The sequence below is a fragment of the Sturnira hondurensis genome, unplaced genomic scaffold (genome assembly GCF_014824575.4).
Source record: "Sturnira hondurensis isolate 20B ecotype Veracruz unplaced genomic scaffold, ASM1482457v3 Scaffold0006213, whole genome shotgun sequence".
In the NCBI taxonomy this organism is placed as follows: domain Eukaryota; kingdom Metazoa; phylum Chordata; class Mammalia; order Chiroptera; family Phyllostomidae; genus Sturnira; species Sturnira hondurensis.
Window position 1 is genome coordinate 3,270,305 of NW_028078844.1, and position 20,267 is coordinate 3,290,571.

Sequence of the window (20,267 nt, forward strand, 5' to 3'; positions counted from 1 at the left end):
AAATTACATTTGGCCCTTTGAAGGCAACCTTGAGGCTGATGTGGCCCCCCGTGAGAATGAGTTCGACACTCCTGGTCTAGGCTCCTTCAGTGTGGAGGCCAGCATTCCACGACTGGTGGCAATATGCCCAGTCTCCCCATCAGTGTTTCTGGTGCAAGGAGTGTTCACGCCACGTTTTCTATGGCCTAGGGACTTAGGTCATGGTGAGTCCGAAGCCCAAATCCTTAAGAACCCCTTCATATCAGACTGCCCCATTTGGGTAAGAAAAACACCCAGGGTACTCTGGCTGTGGAATACTCTGATCTCACCTGCCTGCCATCCTTTACCTTGGGACAGTCTCTGCCAAACCCTTGTTACAAACCTGACCTGACCAGGAGAGTGTGAGCTTGGATCCTGACGTGAAAGAGGAGAGACCTGAGAGCACAGCTGTGGACCTGGCAGGACTGTCCTGAGGCTCTGCTGAGCAGCCTCTGATGCTGGGTGCTAGATCATCTTGAGACTCGGCCACACTTTCTCAAATGGCATGACCAAGAACGCAAGGCATTATATGGACGTGAACTTCTTCCCATACTATCTCTCCTTGTGAGAATTAGGTCTTACCCTTTCCTCCCTCCCCAAGTGCCTCTTCAAGATACTGGGAAAATCATTCATTAGACTTCTTTTTCTGATTAATTGACACCCTGGTTTCATTCATCACCACTGCGTTCACTTCAACAGCTAATGAAAAGGAAGGGGGCGTTTGTGATCCTATACCATTTCACTTTAGTTCCTCTCATAGACGCCTTCAGTGTGGCCCAATGACTGAACTGCCCCCAAGACCTGATGGTACTCCATTGCCAAAATACCTCCTAGAACAGACCACAGTCCTTGCAGGCTTCCTGCCAATGTGCTCCCCTCCACTACTTTATTAATTGGCAGGTCCAGGGGCCCATCTTAGACCTTTGGCACTGGCTGCAAAAATGTGCCAACGTTTTTGATTCCCAATTTGTTATTTGCTCTGTGACTTGTGGCTCTTTTAAGGTTTGTTCAATTTTCTCTATCTTATTGTAGTACTTTGGATTCTATAATTTCTAATTAATTTTTCTTGGTATAAAACTGGACTGATTTTTGAGTGACCCTTTGTTACCAAGGCTTGTAACATCTGCTCAATATTCCTAACCTTGGTTTTAGTTTTTAGACTCCTTTTTGGACTCTGAATGGGAGAAGCCTGGGATCACTTCAGTGACGAGGTACCTCCTCAAGGCTTCCGTGTGAGTCGGATGCCTTTGGTGATCTGTCCTCTTGAGACAGGATCTTGATTTCTTGGGTATTGGTATTGGTCCAGGATGCTTTTCCTGGGAGTCGCTGCTTCCACTGCTGCCACCTCCTGGTCAAAGATCTCCCTGCATTGAAAGGAAAGTGTCTACGAACTCACTGTATTTCTTTGGGTCCTACACCCCCCCATATCTTTAACAGTTTGTCCCTAACACCTTTTGTTTCCTGAATTCTCAGGGAAGGCTTGACTAACTGCCTCGCCTCACCCCTATCTCCATGGGTTAGATTAGAACCAATGAACACAAAGCCAGCGTCACAATAACATTTATATTCATTGGACTGAAAGAGCATTTAAAACTACAGAGGAATTTGTAACAAAGGGGATGACAAAAGGCATCTGTTAGAAACTCAGAAGCCCCAAACAATTATTTTGATAGAGATGAAAAATATTTTTTAACTTGAGATCATGGTCTACCTGTATCACTACCTCAATAATTCAACTTCACCAAGTTTCTTATTTCAAATGATTTTTCAAAGCTATCTATTTCCATTATAGTGTGTTAAATTTCATGTAGAGTTCCATAATCAATGCTAATTAATTATTAATTCTTCACCCTGAGACTGTCAACAGGCTTCCTAAAGATGTTGAAAAGTAAATTCTAGGTGTAATTAATTTCCTATTAACCTCTTGGCCCCCTAAGCTATGATTTCAAATAGGAGAGAAAATGGTAACAGCCAATTTTATTCCTGACACTGAAAGCTGGAACAAAAGAAGAACATAAAATTAATGCTGTTTATCTTTTTAAAAATTAATAATATAGTACCTATGCTTTCAATTAAGACTCAGAACATATTATTTTATTGAAGGTTTAAAAGTTATGCTGTGTAAATTATTCTTGCATGTATAATACTTGCTTAAAAGATGCCACTATTTACTTAAAACATTTCTCGTGTTTGCCATATCTGTATCTGTCTTATAAATGCTTGGATAGACTTCAAAATTTCCAATAAGACATTTTCTCTGCAGTGGTGTCCCTCAGCATAACACATGCAGTTGGGAGGAGGAGGGACCTTGGATTGGACTCCTGCCTGTAGTGCCTGTGTGAGCCTGGAAAAGCTGGTTAACCCCCAGAGTCTCGGACCCCAAGTTTGTAAAATCGAGAGCATAAAACTTACTCCTAGAGTTGTTTTTGTTAGGACTAAATAATAATGTATGTTAAGTGCTCAGGACTTTTATACCTCACTGATAGGAAGTAGTAGATCATTTTTAGCTCATAAAACAGAGCCCCTTTATTCGTGTGAGAACACAGACATCAATGTAAATCACTCCTAAAACTGCCTCCAGCTACGTTTGGCCCGAAAAGGCTTGTGTTAGCAAAACCTTGTCCTTCAGAATTTTGGCAAACAATTTGGTATGTTCTTCCAACTGGCAACATAGTGGGGTCCTCACACACACACGAAATGGTCCTTCCTGAAGAGATTGTGTCTGTGCGTGCACCTGTGTGCGCGTGTGTGTTCCTGTGCATGTGCCTGTGTGCGTGCGTGCGTACGTGCGTGCGTGCATAAGCACTAACAAGTATGTTTAGATTCCTTGTATAGGAGTGTTTAAATAAATTGTTATCTTGCCTTAAAAACGTATTTCCTACTTAAATATCTTGTACACTTTAAGTCACAATTGCTATATTTATAAATGGAATATGGACTTGCCAATAGTTAGAATTTTTGAGACATAAATTTATGCATCCTTTAATAATTTGATAATCTGAGCAGTGTATCATCTGGCTACTTCATCCCTTGTATTTTATAAAATTAAAACATTTCATGTAAAATAAAAGTTCCAAATATATTAAAAACATAGCTGATTGTTACTCTGGGGCAGAGTTTTAAAGAGCTCTATGTTGATGAATAATACAGAATGTGTTTATTCAATGGTTGAACACTTGCGAAAGCAGCAGGGTTGATTGTTCAGTATGCCAATCGCTGCACCCTGGCCTCAGGCATTTTGAAATGCACACTATAATTGATTGGGGTTCAGAGACCATTAAAATTTGTCATTGTTTTTAGTTGACTCATGTCCACCAGGGTCTAGAACTCTGCACTATAAAAAATCTTCACCTGAGGATAGGTTTTAGTGATTTTAGAGATAGAGGAACACTGATGTGAGAGAGAAACTTCAATCAGTTGCCTCTGGTATGCACCCAGACTAGGGATTGAACCAGCAACATGGGTATGTGCCGTGATAGGGGATCAAACATGCAACCTTTTGGTGTATGAGATGATGCTCCAGCCAAGTGAGCCATGTGGCCAGGGATGGAACTCTGTGTTTTTAACAAGTTCTCTGGTGACTTTAATGCAGCATGTCTAAGGACCGTCTTCTGAGAAACACGCGTTAGTGCAGTGGCCTCTAATGTGCAGTATGTACAAATTTGGTATCTGGAAGACTATGTTGGAAATTCTATTTATAGTTTTATCTAAAGCAAATTAATCTTCACTTACCTTTAGTATACTGAAGGCTTCATTGAGTCTGCATGTCTGATTGCCACATGTCACAGACTTCGAGAGGAACTCTAAGAGCAGAGTGGAGAGGGAGTGTGCAGGCAGGGAAATGGCCTCTGGCATCCTCCCTCCTTTACTTTAAGCAAGCCATGATTTTTTGTGCCTGGTAAATGCTTATATAACCAAAAAACTATTTTTGCAAAATGAACAAGTGGGTTAGAAAATTCTAAATTTTCTACAGTGAAGATGAATAAAGATGATAATTCAAGTAGAAATAGCCAATAGAAAATGGCAAAATCGATGCTCTTACCCTAAAGTCTTAGTTAGCCACAATACAATTAAAAACTAAGAGACCATGTAATCAGCTATAACCAAAAATCTGCTTCCCAAAACAGAGATGATCATAAAGATACGAAATGACTGGCATCCAGTACAGTTAGTGGGGAAGCTTGCCCTCTTTGAGCAAGTATCTTAGTATTTTTGGATCTTTGAGAGATTAATGACAGTATCCATCAAAGTAGTTAGACATTTTTTTATGAATTGTTTTAAACTTTTAAGAGACTTTTTTCTCGTGGAGTTAAAGGAAACATTTTTTGAAAACTGTTCCATTTTATCATAACCTTTAAAATTCCACAAATCCCACTCCTCTGGCCGCCTTAAAGATTTTCCTGCACTCTGAGCTGTCTCTCTTAATTCTCTTCTACTTGAAAGTATGATGCAAAAAACAATTATGAAGCAAGCAGGACTTCAACTTCAAGAATAAATTAACCATTTCTGGGGTGGAGGTTAATGCTTTACAAATACATCCTGTTTTGGAACTGACTAAATCTTCAAAGCAGAGTTTTATATAGTCTGTATTACAAATTAGAAGGCTGGCCCCTTTTCTTTTCTCATATGTATTTTTTGGTTACTTTTCCTCTAATTATCGAATGGGATTACTTTCACCATATGACTTGTAAAACTACAATTTTCACTGAACTTTTATCACCACAGCATGAATAATGCGCTGAGTCCCGAAACGTCACAGTGAACATCAAACGGTTTCATACAATGCATTTTCGCTGCAGTTTCAAGAAGCCAACGATCGAGGGAAGCAGCAGAGAATCCAAAAGTTTGAAAAGGAAATTTGACACAAATTTGTTATTTACTCAGGAGGGATATAGTAAGTAGCAAAAGAATAAGTGGAGAGGAAAGACTGAGGAATGAAAGTGGTATTTTTTTTTAACTATAAATGAGAAAAAAAGCAAAAACTACTATACTTGCCTCTGGGGACAAGGGGGGAAAATTCAGACAGGGGCCAAAAGCAAACATGATCTGGGTTGAGGAGAAGGGGAAGGGAAATTAGAAACCTCATGAATATACAGGAAGTGAATCGGAAACTGCAGTGAAACTGCAGTGAAACGGTATCACATTTTGGAGCCACAGTAAAAACATACGTTTTCAAGAATTGTTGGGAACACTTTTGACCTTTCCTGATTGATGAACCTTGAAGTAGAAATATAATAGCTATTGCGATTCTACCTTTGAATGCTTTATTGGTTATGGGAGTGCTTACCCTTCTAGCATCCCCTTCTCTTAGGTTTTGAGACAGATCAGATTATAATAAGCCAGCCAGATGGTGTTTAACTCCCTTCTGAAGCATCCTGTTAACTGCCCACGTTTTTTGTGCTAATAGAACCCTAACTTTATTTTTCTGCAGACAGAGTGTAGTCTATCAAAGTGTCCTGATCTCAGGGACAGGCCTTATCCCAGCCCCATGGAATTAATCATGACTGTCCTAAAGCAGCCACAGCAATTCTCCTTCCTTTAGCTAGTGAGTGGTCTGGGGTGAGCATGTGGAATAGTTTCTATTGCTGCTGTAACAAATCAGCACATTTATTATTTCACAGTTCTGTTTGTTATTAGTTTGGCTTGGCTCATTTGGTTTCTCATCTTTGAGTTTCATAAGAACAGAATTAAGTCGTCTGCTGGCCAGGCTCTTATCAAGATGTTCTGGTAAGCCTATTCACATTGTTGGCAGAATCCAGGTCTTTGTTGGATTCTTTGTTTGGTTGTAGGACTGAGGTTCCCATTTCCTTGCTGGCCATCAGCTGGGGGCTGCCCCTAGGTCATAGAAATCTTTCTTTTGCCCTTGCACATGGTCTTCGCCTAATGTTCCTTCACACTTGGGATCTGACTTCTGCTTGATCTCTCTTGCTCAAGCCAGAGAAAATATTCTGCTCTTGGGAAATTGTGGGGTTTTACCGTGCCTCTAGAAAATTTATTTTAAGGCCTATAGATTTAATCATATCTGTATAGTCACAGGTTCCAAGGATTAGAGTGTGGTTATCTTTGGGGGCCCATTGTTCTACCTGTGATGTAACCCATGTATGATCAAAGTAACGGGGAGGGCCCACTGGCAGCTTTATTTCTTGGATGAATGTTGGGAACCACTCTGCCTGGTTTCAGGAATTGTAGCTACCCCCCATGGCTAAGGATGAGTGAGCAACCTCCGGAACTCGAGCCACAGGAGACAAGGCTTGTCTCTGTTAGCAAATGCTGCCTCAGTTTACTCCCCCTGCCCCCAAAGCATGGTCAGTGTTGATGATGGGTAAGACTCCTCACAGTGGGGGGCAACCTAAGCCAGACATGATCACTTGGGAAGCCTTCATGGAAGAACTTGGGGGGCTGTGACAAAGAGGGAACAATGGACCCTTGCCTCCCCGGCTACGTGACACAGCCCAAGTCCCCATGTTCTCTGGGGGAAACGCTTCCTGGTTCTGATCCACTTATGCCCGAAAACCTATTATGGAAACCTCACAACCCATTGAGAGGCAGTGCAGCTCCTTGCCTTGCTAGAGCACTATCCAGAATAAATCTGGCATAAGAAAGAATTCCTAAAAATCCTGCAAAACCTGCTTTGCTAAGAGTGTTTTCATTCATATGTTAAGGGTCCAAGCAGGAAATGAGTATATCTCCCAAAGTTTCTGCAAACCCCCTTCCCTGACAGACTCTGACTCAGACTAAGCCCTCAGATCTCTTTGAAATGTTATCTACTGTTTGATCCTTGCCACCCTGTATTCCTGTGTATTACAACCCAATAAAAGTCCCTGGAGGAAGGGTCTCCTGGACTTTTTTCCCTGAGAAATTGGCCACCTCTCTTCCCCAAGCAGATTATGTCTTGGTAGTGTTTATTTTCATCCGTGGTGGACTGGGGGACTTGTGGGCAAAGTTGCCCCCACAGATGAAAAGACAGAGACTCTCCTGCCTTTTTCCAGCTAGAGGTGCTAGTATGTGGACAAGTTGTCTGGAGTGGCAATAGCCCCCTCACACCAGGAGACATCGAGAATGAGGATAAAAAGTCAACATACTAAGGATGGTGGAGCAGGAGACTAGAAAGCACCTGGGTTCTTGATGACATTTTTGAATAGCAGAATCAAGGCCAGTGATTACTCTTTCCTGATAGCTTGTCATATGAGGAAAAACGGCTATTTATTTAAGCAATCAGACCAGTTTCCTATCACTGGCAACTAGAAGTAATTCTAAATGATATGCTTCTCCTAGCCTTAATTTCCGGAACTCAACTGTAGGACAGATCTCAACTTTTCCAACTTTAAAATACAGCGTCAGCTAATCTAATTAAATTTATTTATACTGTAATTCATAATAAATGTCTTCAATGGTGATGCCAGTCTTAGCTTCACCCCGAGACTGTGCTTAGGATTATAGAGTCATCCAAAAAGAGGGTCCAGGGGTCATCAAACTATAGGCCATGAGCAAAATCCCACTAGTATAAGTCAGAGGAGCTAAGCATGCTTTTTACATTTTAAAAGGGTTGTTTATACAAAACCAAACCAAACAAAGCAAAAACAGAATATGTGATCAGAGACAAAGCCAATATTATCTGACAATATATCTGACAACCAGACAATATTATCTGGTTCTTCAGAGAAAAATCCTGCCAACCCCTGCATTAGTTACGTACAGGATTGAAGCCGAGACTAGGCTTTTACTAAGAATCATTAGGTCAGCAGGCAACACCTTTGAAGAAGAACACATCACCTTGGAAAGCTTTTGGCACAGGTGAAGATAGAGTTTATCTTCAAATTAATTTCTTCGGTTCAACATTTATTGAATTGTTGAAGACTATGGAAGACATTGGAATTATATAATAAATAAAACAGGGTCTTAATGTAACTAAAAATTGGCTCAGGGAAACACCTGCTCTGAGAGACAAGATAAAAGCCTGCAAAAAAAGGGTTGCATGCAAAATTTTACATGTATCCACCGTTTCCTAAGGACATGGAGGCAAGGACAGATAGTAGGTTATTGGAAATTTGGGCCTGTAACTTAGGAGCAGAAGACTAGAAAAGGAATGAACAACCATTTACAGCTACTTTAGGTGTGGTAGTTAATTATTACTTCAATCCCAATATGTAAATGCTACTTTGCAGTTTCTACTTCAGGTCATACCCTAATGTCCATATTGTTTTTACTAAACTAAACTACCTCCTAAATGGAAGCCTGGGCTGAAGAAAGAAAAGTCAAGCCTGAAAATAAGTATTAGGGAATGATCTGCAAATCTCATCAAAACTCTGGGAGACACCCAGGGGAAGACTACGGAATAAGAAAAAAAGGTTCAGACACAAAACCTGAAGCACTGCCTGCATTTAATTGGGGAAATAGGGAGGGAAGCTAGTGAAAAACTCTGAAAATAACTGATTAGAATGTGTAAAGAGAGCTAAGTGAGAGTAGTTTCAAGGAGGCTAAGGATTTCAAAAGTTTTAAAAGCTTCAGTACCTTCAAGTAGGATGGATACAGAAATGAAATAATTGAATGTGGCCAATAGGACATAGGGGAATATTTTACATTGCTGTTCAATTTGGTAGCCAGTAGTCACATGCAGGTATTTATAATTTAAAAAATTTAAGCTTCAGTTCCTTAGTTGTACTAACCATACTTGAAATGCTCAAAAGACACGTGCCTGTGGCTACCATATTAGAAAACTCACATTATAAAACATTTCCATCATAAAAGGAAGTCCTATAAAAACGTGTTTTTGAAAGCAACCGGTAGTGTGGAAGCAAGACCTTGACGGAGGGTTTTCTCTATGCCCTCTTCAGTAGTTTGCAAAGTCTGGTGGATCTGACCTCTTCAGCCTACATTTGCTAGTCTCACTTTTGCTTTTCAGTTCTAACCTCATTACTCTTCCTGGACTATTGCAACTGCGCCTATCTGCCTCCCAGCTTCTTCACTTCCAGTCTGTTCTTCATACAAACCATTCCTCCCAACAGCAGTCTTTTGTCAGTGCCACTAATGGCACTGACCGATCAGCCAGACTTAACTTTTTGTTAGTCCGTTGTGGTGCGGGTGTGGAATAAGGGTATTGCATCGAGACTTCAGGGAAGTACGGTAATTTCCTCTCCACTCCTACGTTTCCTTCCCGGCACTTGATAGCTCAAAATCCAACGTGAGCACAATGATTAAAACATATTTATATCACACAAATAATATTAGAGCAGGAACAATGGCTAATCATCACTCTATGCTGTATCTTTTTATTTCAAAATTTCCTGTCTGCCACTGCTGTGTTCCAGTTAATTTGTTCCTTTCCACTTTACCATTGAAACAGCTTGTTAATCAGTCGTCTTAATTCCAGTCTCTCCTTCCGCATTCCAGGAGAAGCTCTGGTTCGACTGCTCCATTCCTTCCAGGGACCCCTTTACGCTTGCAGAATAGAATTACGTAATCTTCTATCATCTGGCACAGCCCTTTCCTGTCCTACCACCCTCTACATTCTTCCTACCACTCTGTGGTATTCACCATTCCCCTGTCCTGTTCACGTATATTCACCTCCCTCTCTTGCCCATGCAATGCCATCTCTCAGACTCCGGGCCCCGCTCCCATTCCTGGAGTATTCAGAAGAACTGCACAAATAGCCCAAGAAGGGGGTGCGTTACTGAGGGACCGAGGAACACAAATGTGCTTGACCGTGTGTCTCTGGGGAGCTACCCTAAATAGGCTGCACTCCCAACCCTTTCTATTTCCCCAAATAAGACAAGCGAATTTTCACCGTAACAGACAAAGATTTTTTGGCTAAACGTCTTAACCGTGAACGACTCCTTCTGGAGCCCTGGGTGAGGCGAAGGGGATTGTGGGAGCTCCCTTCGTCGCCCTGCAGACTCATGGGAAGTGTAGTGCAGTCTTCCCCAACATGGCTGCGCCCAGGTGAGGTGATTTACGAGTACCCTCGGCAGCTTCCTGGGGTTGATGGGTGAGTCTTGCGTAGGAGAGTGCACCCACGTCGCAAGAACACTCCCCTAAGCAGAGGCGGAGGTTTGTGGCACTTCTTACTTGCGGGCATGACTGGAAATAGTCGCTCTTTCCTGTCGGCCTGTTCGGGTCTCTATCGGCTTCACGGTGTTGGGCTGAAAACCTAGGGAGCAGGGTAGGGATGATGTCCCCAGCCTTACTCTAGTGTAGTCTCTGGGCAGTAGGTTGTCTTTCTGTTGGGTGGTTCTGTCAATGTTTGAAGTGCATGTGTTTGTGTTTAGTGCAGATGCCCATGTGACGTTTGTGTCAATCAATTTCTCCTTTGGGAACTGGCGGTTGCAACCTGGGGAGTATTATTTCGGCACTTCTTGGGGTTTTATGACCCGAGCCAATCCAGTGAAGGAAAGGCATTTCCAGAGGTCTGGTAACTCACACAGTTGACTCTTCCTGTGTTATTATTTGAGTAATCCCAGAGACCCTTGGGCTAGTGTCAGCTTTTGGTTTTGATTTCAGTTAATGAATACTTAGCGCCTGCTGTATGCCAGGCTGTCAAGTCTGTCCCCTTAAGTTCATGACAGCCTTCTGGGTGAGAGCAACACACAAACAAGCAGTTGTATCTCTGTAACAACAGAGATAGAGATGCTCACCCAGTATTAATGAAAGCATTTAAAGCGACCACCGAATTCAGAATTATGAAGAAGAGGTTTAGGAGGTAAGATGGCAAGGTTAGTAAGTTTAAGTTTAGGCTTTCACAATAAACGTTTATGAGGTGCTAGATTCTGTTCTAGATGCTGAGTGCTACAGTGTGAACAATCTAGACAAATGTCCCTTTTCATAGAGCTTACTTCTTAGTAAATTAGAGGAGGAAGATGGAGGGTGAGGGCATAAAAATAGAGAGTAGGTGTTCAAAGAATTAAAAAGGGGTGATATGAAAAAATGATGGGGTCAATTTTTTTCTAATTATTTTAAATTAAAAAAAATTAAATAGGCAACACAATTTGATTAGCTGTAAAATTCAAAAGTTACAAAAGAGGAATCCCTTTCATTCCCAGACCAACCTACCTATTTCCTTTTCCTGAAGGCAACCCATAAAACAAATTTCTTGTATGTCCTGGAGATTTGTATGTACACCCTGTATATCTGTCCTATATTTCATCATCAGCCCTCATTTCATAGGAATTTAAGTTCTTTCTAATCTTTGCTGTTAATTAAATATAGTTTATATATAAGCACAGGAATGTTTGTCTATAGTGCTTGGTTCATTGTAGTCATTCTGTTGTTCAAGGAGGGGTGTGGACACACTAATGTTACCACTTAGGGCAATATTCAATTGAGTATATTGGGGTTAAACTTACTAGCAGAGCATGTGTGACCTTTCAACTTTTGTTATCCTACAGAGAGTGTGCTTAGGCTGGACATGATTAGACTTGACTCAGATAGGTAGTATTCCAGTGAATAGTGAACTCACTCCTATAACATCCCATAACACTCCCGCAACATGGCAAGGAGCATCCAAGCCTTTGTGCAATAGTGGAAGTTCCTTGGCCAGGGATGTGGCCTTGTCAGAAAGGGACCATCTCCAGAGCTCAACAACTGGTATCAGCCTACTATTCCTTGTTGAGGTGACTCAGACTTGCTGGGCTGGTGCATTGCCAAGTCACTGGAATGGGGAACAAATGAGCCTCCAGAGCTGTTGAGATTTGTTTCTTCACATGTAATGATGATATTGCGTGACTGAGTGGAGGAGAAGGGAAGGGGAATGACAGAAATGAGGCTCCACCTGCTGGTGCTGAACTCTTAATGTCAGACTTTTTAAAAGATGTTTGCAACATTTCTCTCTCATTTCTTCCACTTTGCAGTCTTTGCTCATGTTATGTACTAAGAAAAAAATTAGTGCATTTATCCCTTGTTTTCCATTGCATACAGCAAAGATGCCGTTCCAAAGATGATGACCTGGGAATGTAATGGCAATAAGATAGTTCCTTTGAGGGTCCTCAGCTTTTCTTTTTAAACCATTCTGATCTGGCTCTTCTGGAAACTAATTTAGTAATAGATGTATTTAATCCTTTTAACAGTTATGTGATAGTGTCAAGGATTAACACAGCTAGACATGAGTTAAAGCAATAAAAACTTTTTATTCAGTAACTACTAACAGTAAGGAAAGAACTGCACAAATTCATTTCTTTTCAGGCTTTAGTAAGTTTTATTGGAGCAAAATTTCAACAAAAAGTGCCTTTTATTTACAGAATTTAATGTGTGGGGGCACTGTCCAGCCCACTTGTACACAAGTGAAGACAACCATTAAGCCTGTTTCTATTTTTTCTTATTTTCAATTTGCATACAAAAATGTGTTTGCTTCACATGCATAAAAATCCCGATATTGTGAATGATGACCCCCCTTACCGATTCCTTGATTAAATATAAAAACAGCTTCAAAAACATATAATTTAGATTGTTTAATATTGAAATGTAACCCAATAAGACTGAAAACTAAATATTTCGGGTCCTATACCAAATAGTAAAATACTTGAAGTCCTTTGGGATTCTTTGACTGATTTACATCAACGAGAGAACCTATTTTTGATGTAGTAAAAGAAATGTGTTCATCTCTGATTGTAATTTCAAGGTCCTGTTGGCCAACCCTGTCAGGGGGAGGCCACAAAGCATCATCGTCCTTTGTAATTTCACTGTCATCAATAATTCTCGTCAGTTCTTCCATTACACCCTTGTGTATGTAAACCTCTTTTTGATCATGACATCATTTTTATGATTGCTGTTGTTGGCGTATCTAAGTTTCCCATCTGGCTGGAACTCGAACTCCAGAAACTTGTGTCCAAACCTGCCCTTGTGCCCAATGTAGTAGCACCTGTAGAAATCGCTGGCCAAAGCAATTTTTGTCTGCAGAAAGCCCTCCAAAGGCTCAGCCCTCATTTTGTTTTATAGGGAGAATGGGTAGGGCGTAGAATGAGGTGCATAATAGTGTCTGAGAGAATTGAAAATACAAGGAGGGATCCCTAAAAAAGCCCCTGTAATTATCTTCTGGGGGTCGGGCCCCTTGTAGTATAGGCTTCCCCCACAAGGCAAGTGTTCTAGGAACCCATGTGTATCGATCGGTGTACCAGCTGGTGGTGTTGTAAGAGGCTGCTTTGTCTTCAGTGAATTTTTTTGAAGACTGTTTCAGTGTGTTTGTCCATTTTTAAAATATATTTTATTGATTATGCCATTACAGTTGTCCCATTCTCCCCCTTCACTCCCCTCCACCCTGCACACCCCTCCCCCACCATTCCCCCCCTTTCGTTCATGTCCATGTGTCACAAGTTCTTTAGACTCTTCATGGGTGATTTTCTAATGCACCTGCCCACACTGCGCTGAGTGTTAAGCAGCTTTTGACCGAAACCAGCATAACCCCTGTGTCCCACCCTCCCTATTCATCTGATCTCCCTCTGAGTGACTTCTTTTGTTTCCCTAATGAAAAAAGTCCTCAAAGGGAAGTGTTTTGCTGATGTGGAATAGGTGAAACAAAAAACAGCAGAAGCACTTAAAAGGCATCAAAATCAACAAGTTCACAAACTGTTTTGAGCAGTGGAAAAAAATCTTGATAGGTGTGTTGTATCAAATGGAGAGTACTTTGAAGTGTGACAAGTTTAAACATGTAATAAATACACAATTTTTTAGAAATAAATTCCAGGTTTGTTTTTGGTTCCACCCTACTCCTTCTGGAGTGGAAAAGGTTGGTCACTGCAAATGCAAGTCAGCCAGCCGTGTTTGCTGCTGGCAATGGTCAGAGTTTGATTCTATGCTGCCCCGGAGACTGGGAGCCAGGCCCTCTCCTTCCTGATGATTGCATTTAGAAGGAATGGCTCTGAGACATTTCTGAGTTGCAAGAGATACATGCTTACAATCCTAAGCCCTTTTAGTGAATGCGCTAAGAAAGTGGGGTCAGGAGTCTGTGGTCAGATTTTGCTAGAATGAATAGTGGAATGTCCTGGCAGCATTTTGAGTTTTCTCAGGTGGGCATTTTAATGGGTAGCTGGGGTCATTTGGGGACTTGGCGTTATGCTGCTGTAAGCCATGCTAGAGTTTGGTCAGATTTTTTAGTCCAGGGTTTGGATGGAGTTATGTACCCATAGGCAGTATTCCTATTTTATTGGGGAAGAAACCTAAGCACAGAAATAAATAATTAACTCACACTGGATCAGCTTAAGTGGTAGAGCTGAGATTTGAACCTGGAACTTGAACCCCTAAACATACTTACACTGTCTGATAGCACTGCAGAAGGCTCTGGGGAAACAAACAAAAAAATTCAATTTAATCCCTGTTTTCAAGGAACTCATAGCTTGGTAGAAGGGGACATACATTAGTTCACAGGCTAGTACTCAATCCGTTGAGCCACACCAGTCAGGGTCATGGACATACGTTAAAAAAAAACATTATAATTAGTGCAATGTTAAAAATATCCCTATAGCCACTACCTCCTTCCCATCTAATGACTCCTACAACTTTCTAACCTCTTGAGATAGATGTTAAAAAAGAGAGATATCCCTCTCCTTTTAACACTCTGTAGCTCAAGAAATACCTGGAATGACTTTATGTGTCTCTTTCATATCACATTCCTCTCTTTCCTCCCAGAAAAACTTCTCATCTGAACTTTGTGATTATCATTTCCTTACTTTTCTTTGCATTTTGCTGTATATATTTCTAAACACTCTATGCTTTACTTTGGGGTTTTGAACTTTATGTAAATGGAATTATACTGTATATTCTTCTGTGAATTTTTTTTGTTTCTTTTTTTTTCTTTCCTGACATTATGTTTGTGAAATTTGCCTATGGCACATTTTACCTAGAACTTTATAAGTAAAGGAATATGTCACTTATGGTAAAATAGCTCACTTAATAGAGCTGGAGCATTGGAAAGTTTTGTAGAACCCTAAGAGATGCTGTTAGATGTTTTTGCATCTTTGTTACCTCAGTATTTCTTTATTGTCCATGCATCTGTTTGTTTTCATTTCTTTTGGTTGGTAAAAGGTAAAGTAAGCATTTAAAAAATTGTCATGTAGAAATATTTATGAACTATAGAGTACTTATATATGAATAGCACCAATATAAATAAAAGTAAGTTTATTTATTCCAGAGTCAAAGTAAGTTTTTCTCACTCATGGCCCAGGAAGTCTCAGTCCCACAATACATAATTATTGCCATTAAAAGGCTTTGTAAATAAAATCTAATACATAAAAAGGGGCAGATCTTTTCCTGCCCCTTCAGGACTCTTAAGGTTGACATTTTGTGCTTTTTTTTTTTCCAGTATTGCCATGGATAGCAACCGTCAAAGTTGCAAACTCAACAAAACTGAGAAGAAGTTCTTAAGGAAACAGATTAAAGCCAGGCATACTTTGCTGAGACACGAAGGCGTTGAAACAGTATCCTATGCCACTCAGGTGACCTACAACTGTTATTACCATTTGAATGTAAATGTATTGCCATGTTAATGTGTTAGAGTGATATTTGTTAATAATTGCTCAGAGAAGAAGGCTGTAATTGTTCAGTCATGTATTACATCTTTATTAAATATACACGTTAGGACCTGCTAACTTTTTATTTTTGGACAAAACCTTAGTGTACTTGGAATTTCCATTGATTATGTTGATTGATTGAGAGGAAGTTGTATGTATTAACTGTACCACTGTTTACAGTTTATAAAGCATACTCACATCCTTTATTATATTTAATTTGCTAAAAATCCCGATGAAATAGATGAGAAAACTAATGTTTTGAGGGGTTGTGATGTGTCCATTGATATTAGGTGGCTGAAACCTAAAGCTAGATCTTTTGTAGTCTTCTCTCTTCTTTCCTCATCTCTATTATAAAGTGTTTTGACTATATGCAAAAAGCCACTTTTTATGTATTAGATTTCATTTACAAAGCCTTTTAATGGCAACAATTACGTATTGTGGGACTGAGACTTCCTGGGCCATGAGTGAGAAGAACTTACTTTGACTCTTAGGTCTTCCACTTATTTGGACATGAGCAGCATCTTTTAACCTCAGCTTTCTTAATTTGAAAGGACATAGTATTGCATATTTTTTTATGCCACTGGATTGTTAGATTCTAAAAGAACATGTACATGATAGTACTTATTAAAGTACCGTGTGAATATCAAGTATTCTTTTTTTAAGGATTTTATTTATTTATCTTTAGAGGGGAAGATAGGAGAGAGGGAGAGAGAGAATATCAATGTATGGTTGCCTCTTGTGTGTCCCCCACTGGGAACTGGCCTGCAACCCAGACACGTGCCCTGACTGGGAATCAAACCGTGATCCCTTAGTTTGCAGGCCCGCTCTCAATCCACTGAGCTACACCAGCCAGGGAAAATATATCAAGTATTCTTATGATGTAGGCTAAGAGTAGGAAGGGAGCTTAGCCATCATTTAACTGAGGACCAAAGACAACAGCTGAGAAGGTGAAGCTGGTATTAAAATTTAGGTCTCTTGTCTCTTAGACCGATACTAGTACTCTTCCCTTGTATCCTGTGAGTGCTGTCCTCTGTGCCGCTTCACAGTTTAGGAGTGAGTACTTTGTTGAGGAAGGTTGAAATTTAGCAGGTAAAAGGCCCTTACTTAAATTTTCTTACGTACGAAGGACTTCAGAGAATTTAAACCAAATACATTTTAAAAGGTTGGGATAGACAATAGATTAGGGTTAATATGTCTGCAAACATTTTCTCCCAAGAGGCCTGAAGCTGTGTGGTATTCAGAAAACTATACTGACGTACCCTGTACTCATTTCTTCCCAAGTGTAACTTGCTTTCTCTTCCCCACGTGAGTCATGAAGGGAAGTGGTAAGAAAAATGCGCTCAAGGTCTTTGCTGCTACTGAAGCGGGTTTTTGGTTGGGCCGGTCTTTTCTCTCGTATCTCTAGAAGCTTTCTTCTTACCTTTGTGACTTCCAAAATGTCATCTTATTTAGGCTTGATATTTTCCTCCACAATATTTTTAAGGGAAAAGAATACAATTATAGAAGGACCTCTAATTATGTGTTATCTATCCAGGGGAGAACAAATGCTCTTTTCACCATGTGTTATACATGTAGGGGCTTTTGTGTAAATTTATGGACATTGTGAGAGTTTTCTAGAACAGTGATCTTCAGATTGTCAGGACTGAAGATAACTTTTAAAACATTTCCGGATTTCCTTCTTCATATTTTTAGGAAAATTGCTTGGGCGAAAATTATAAATAAATCAATTATCACATTTAATTACATTGTATAACTCATATGTAATGGGAAACACTGAACTTTTTATGTTTGTCATTTGCCCTTAGAATTGCCTGCAAATCACTTAGATAGCATCTTTGAGTACTGCTAGTATTCTCCAAGTCACACCTCATCATCTTCCTCAGCTCCTCAGTGGACACTTGCCAGTTATAAAACCTTTGCAGTTTCTTAGATTGGGGAATATGGAAATGTTTTTGTAATTATGGCTGTATATAACCAAATTATGAACCTCCCTGAATGAGGTCCAGGACAAGCCATCTGAGGCTAAATTTTACACTGCATTTTATAGTTTTATATTAGTGTTTGTTTATTATGGTACATGTACACGTGCTTATATAAAGTATTGGTTGTCCCAAAAAAGAATAGCGATTTACTTTTCTTATTATCCAATTTTATGACAATTCTATTACATACTTTTAAAACAAGGTTCTAGATATTCCCATTTTTTATATAATAAAACTAGTGTATTATGTTCTAATCTCCAATTTAGTATAAATCAGGTGTCAGCTAACTACTATCCTCAGGTCAAATCTGGCTCGTGAGGTAAGAGTGAGTTTTATATTTTTTAAAAAGATTTTATGTATTGTTCTGGCTGGTGTAGCTTAGTGGATTGAGCACAGGCCTACAAACCAAAGGGTCGCCAGTTTGATTCCCAGTCCAGGGCACATGCCTGGATTGTGGGCCAGGGCCCCAGTAGGGGGCATGTGAGGCAACTACACTTTGATGTTTCTTTCCCTCTCTTTCTCTTTTCCTTCCCCTCTCTCTAAAAATAAATTTAAACAAATAAAAAAGATTTTATTTATTTTTAGAGAGAGGGGAAGGGAGGGAGAAGGTGAGAGAGAGAAACATCAATCAGTGCCCCTTGCATGCACGCTGACCAGAACTGAATCCACAACCAAGGCACGTGCCCTGAAAAGGGATTGAACTAGAGGCACTTCTGTTTTCGGTACAATGCCCAACAAACTGAGCCACACTGGGCATAGAGAGTTTTACATTTTTAAATGTTGTTAAATAAAAACAAGACTGTGTGACAGAGACTTATATGACCCGTGGAGCCTAAAATATTTACTATGTGACCCTTTTCAGAAGTTGGCCAATATCTGGTATAAATGATGGAACTGATGAGAGTAGGCTGTCAGTGGTTTACTTTTGTTATGCTACAAATTTTTTAGGAGTCATGAATTATAAATTAAAGATCTTAACACCATGAAGAGTGTTTTTATTTTTTATTTTTTAAGTACAGAGATTAGAAGGGCACTAGGCTGTAATCATCAGAATCCCTGGAATGAAGTTTAGTGCAGGACTACAAATGGCAGGAAGTAGCATGAAGTTTAAAAAGGGAAAAAATTTAATTACAAAATGAATGATTCAGGCCTGGAGGAAAATTTTCCTATTTTATATATAATATAATCTGTAATTGGTTTTTCTTTGAGCCAGTACCTTTACTTTTAGTTTTTGCTAAAATCTGTGTAATGGTGATACCAAAGTGTGAATTCTGGAAACTGACAAGAATAAGTTTGAAACCAGCTTCTTCTAATCAGGACCTTAATCTGATTCTCTGATCTTCAGTTTCTTTCTGGATGAAGTGAAGCTAATACTACACTTTGTAGAATTGTTGTGAAGATTATGGTCATGAGGTTTGAGTAGGGCAAGGTACATAGCCAGTGTCCAGCAAAACTCGAGTGTTAGTAACTCCTTGTTCCTTCTCCTTTTCCCCTCCTCTTTTGCTTTTATTAAGCTTTATTTATGAACAGTAAAAAGTTACCTTTTAATTTGTATGTAGGTCATAAAGAATGACTGAAAAGACTATTTAAAAAGACTATTTACTGAAAAGACTATTTAAAATATCTATTATTTAAAATGTAGGAGTATTTTTAATTCCCGAATATAATAAATTGATGTACATACTTTGCATGAAATTAGAAAACCAAATAACCACTGTAAGGAACCCCCGCTTTTTGAAAAATGATTGCACCCTTGTAGAAATCTTATTTTAAAATAATACTATTTTATAATATTTAAAAATATTCTTTCAAAATAAACAGGTTGATACCAATTTTTCATGTTAACTGTCTTTTTTTGATTGTTCTTTAAAGATTCTGGTTGTTGCCAATGGTGGTTTGGGTAACGGTGTGAGTAGGAACCAGCTGCTTCCGGTGCTGGAGAAACTCGGACAGGTGGACGCTCTCTTGATGCCACCCAGGAAGCCCTACTCATTCGTGAGATACAAAACTGTGGAAGAGTCCGAGAAAGCCTATGTTTCCCTCAATGGAAAAGAAATAGCTGATGACCTAGGACAAAGGATCATTCTGTACTTGAATTATGTGGAAAAAGGTATGACCATTCATGTATCTTTTTAAAATTAGTTCTTGCTTCTGTTTGAGTTTACCTTTCATAAGTTGAGTGTCAGTGTGTGTAGACAACCTCATGTGTTTATAGAGGGACGTATTGTAGATATCATGAGAAACTTTGTTTCTTTGTGCTTTTTTTTGCTTTAAATAACTTTCCCTTTTTCAATTATAGCTGATATACAGTATTATATTAGTTCCAGATGTACCACCCAGTGATTAGATATTATGTGACTAATTAAATGATCACCTTGATAAATCTAGTACCCATATGATACTGTACATAGTTATTACAACATTATTGACTACATTCCCTACACTGTACTTTACTTCCCCATGACTATTCTGTAACTTCTATTTGTACTTCTCAATCCCTTCACCTTTTTTACCCATTTCCCCAAATCCCCAGTCATCTGCCGACTGTCAACATGTTCTGTCTATGAGGCTGTTGCTGTTCTTTTTCTTAGTTTAATTTGCATTTTAGATTCCATATATAAGTGATGTCATATGGCATTTGTGTTTCTCTGACTTATTTCACCCAACACAGTAACGTTTAGGTTCATCCATGTTGCAGATGGCAATATTTCATCTTTTTTTATGGCTGAGTCACATTCTATTGTATATATGTACCACTTATCCATTCAATTAT

General features: G+C 39.5%; 1 protein-coding gene and 1 pseudogene across 2 annotated transcripts in view; one reads left to right on the top strand and one right to left on the bottom strand.

Annotated features, from left to right (window-relative positions):
- Positions 1–9,901: 9,901 nt before the first annotated feature.
- The window catches only part of ALKBH8 (alkB homolog 8, tRNA methyltransferase), a 67,948-nt gene continuing 57,582 nt past the window's right edge, over positions 9,902–20,267 (top strand). Inside the window, exons 1-3 of one of the 2 annotated variants that reach the window (XM_037047724.1) lie at positions 9,902–10,003; positions 15,305–15,437; positions 19,367–19,604. In XM_037047724.1, the coding sequence (XP_036903619.1) occupies positions 9,915–10,003; positions 15,305–15,437; positions 19,367–19,604 (460 nt within the window). In that variant the 5' untranslated portion in view covers positions 9,902–9,914. Of the gene's footprint in view, positions 10,066–15,304; positions 15,438–19,366; positions 19,605–20,267 lie in introns of both variants that reach the window. The other variant, XM_037047725.1, reaches the window with a different exon arrangement.
- LOC118988270 (protein mago nashi homolog) lies at positions 10,080–12,933 on the bottom strand (annotated as a pseudogene).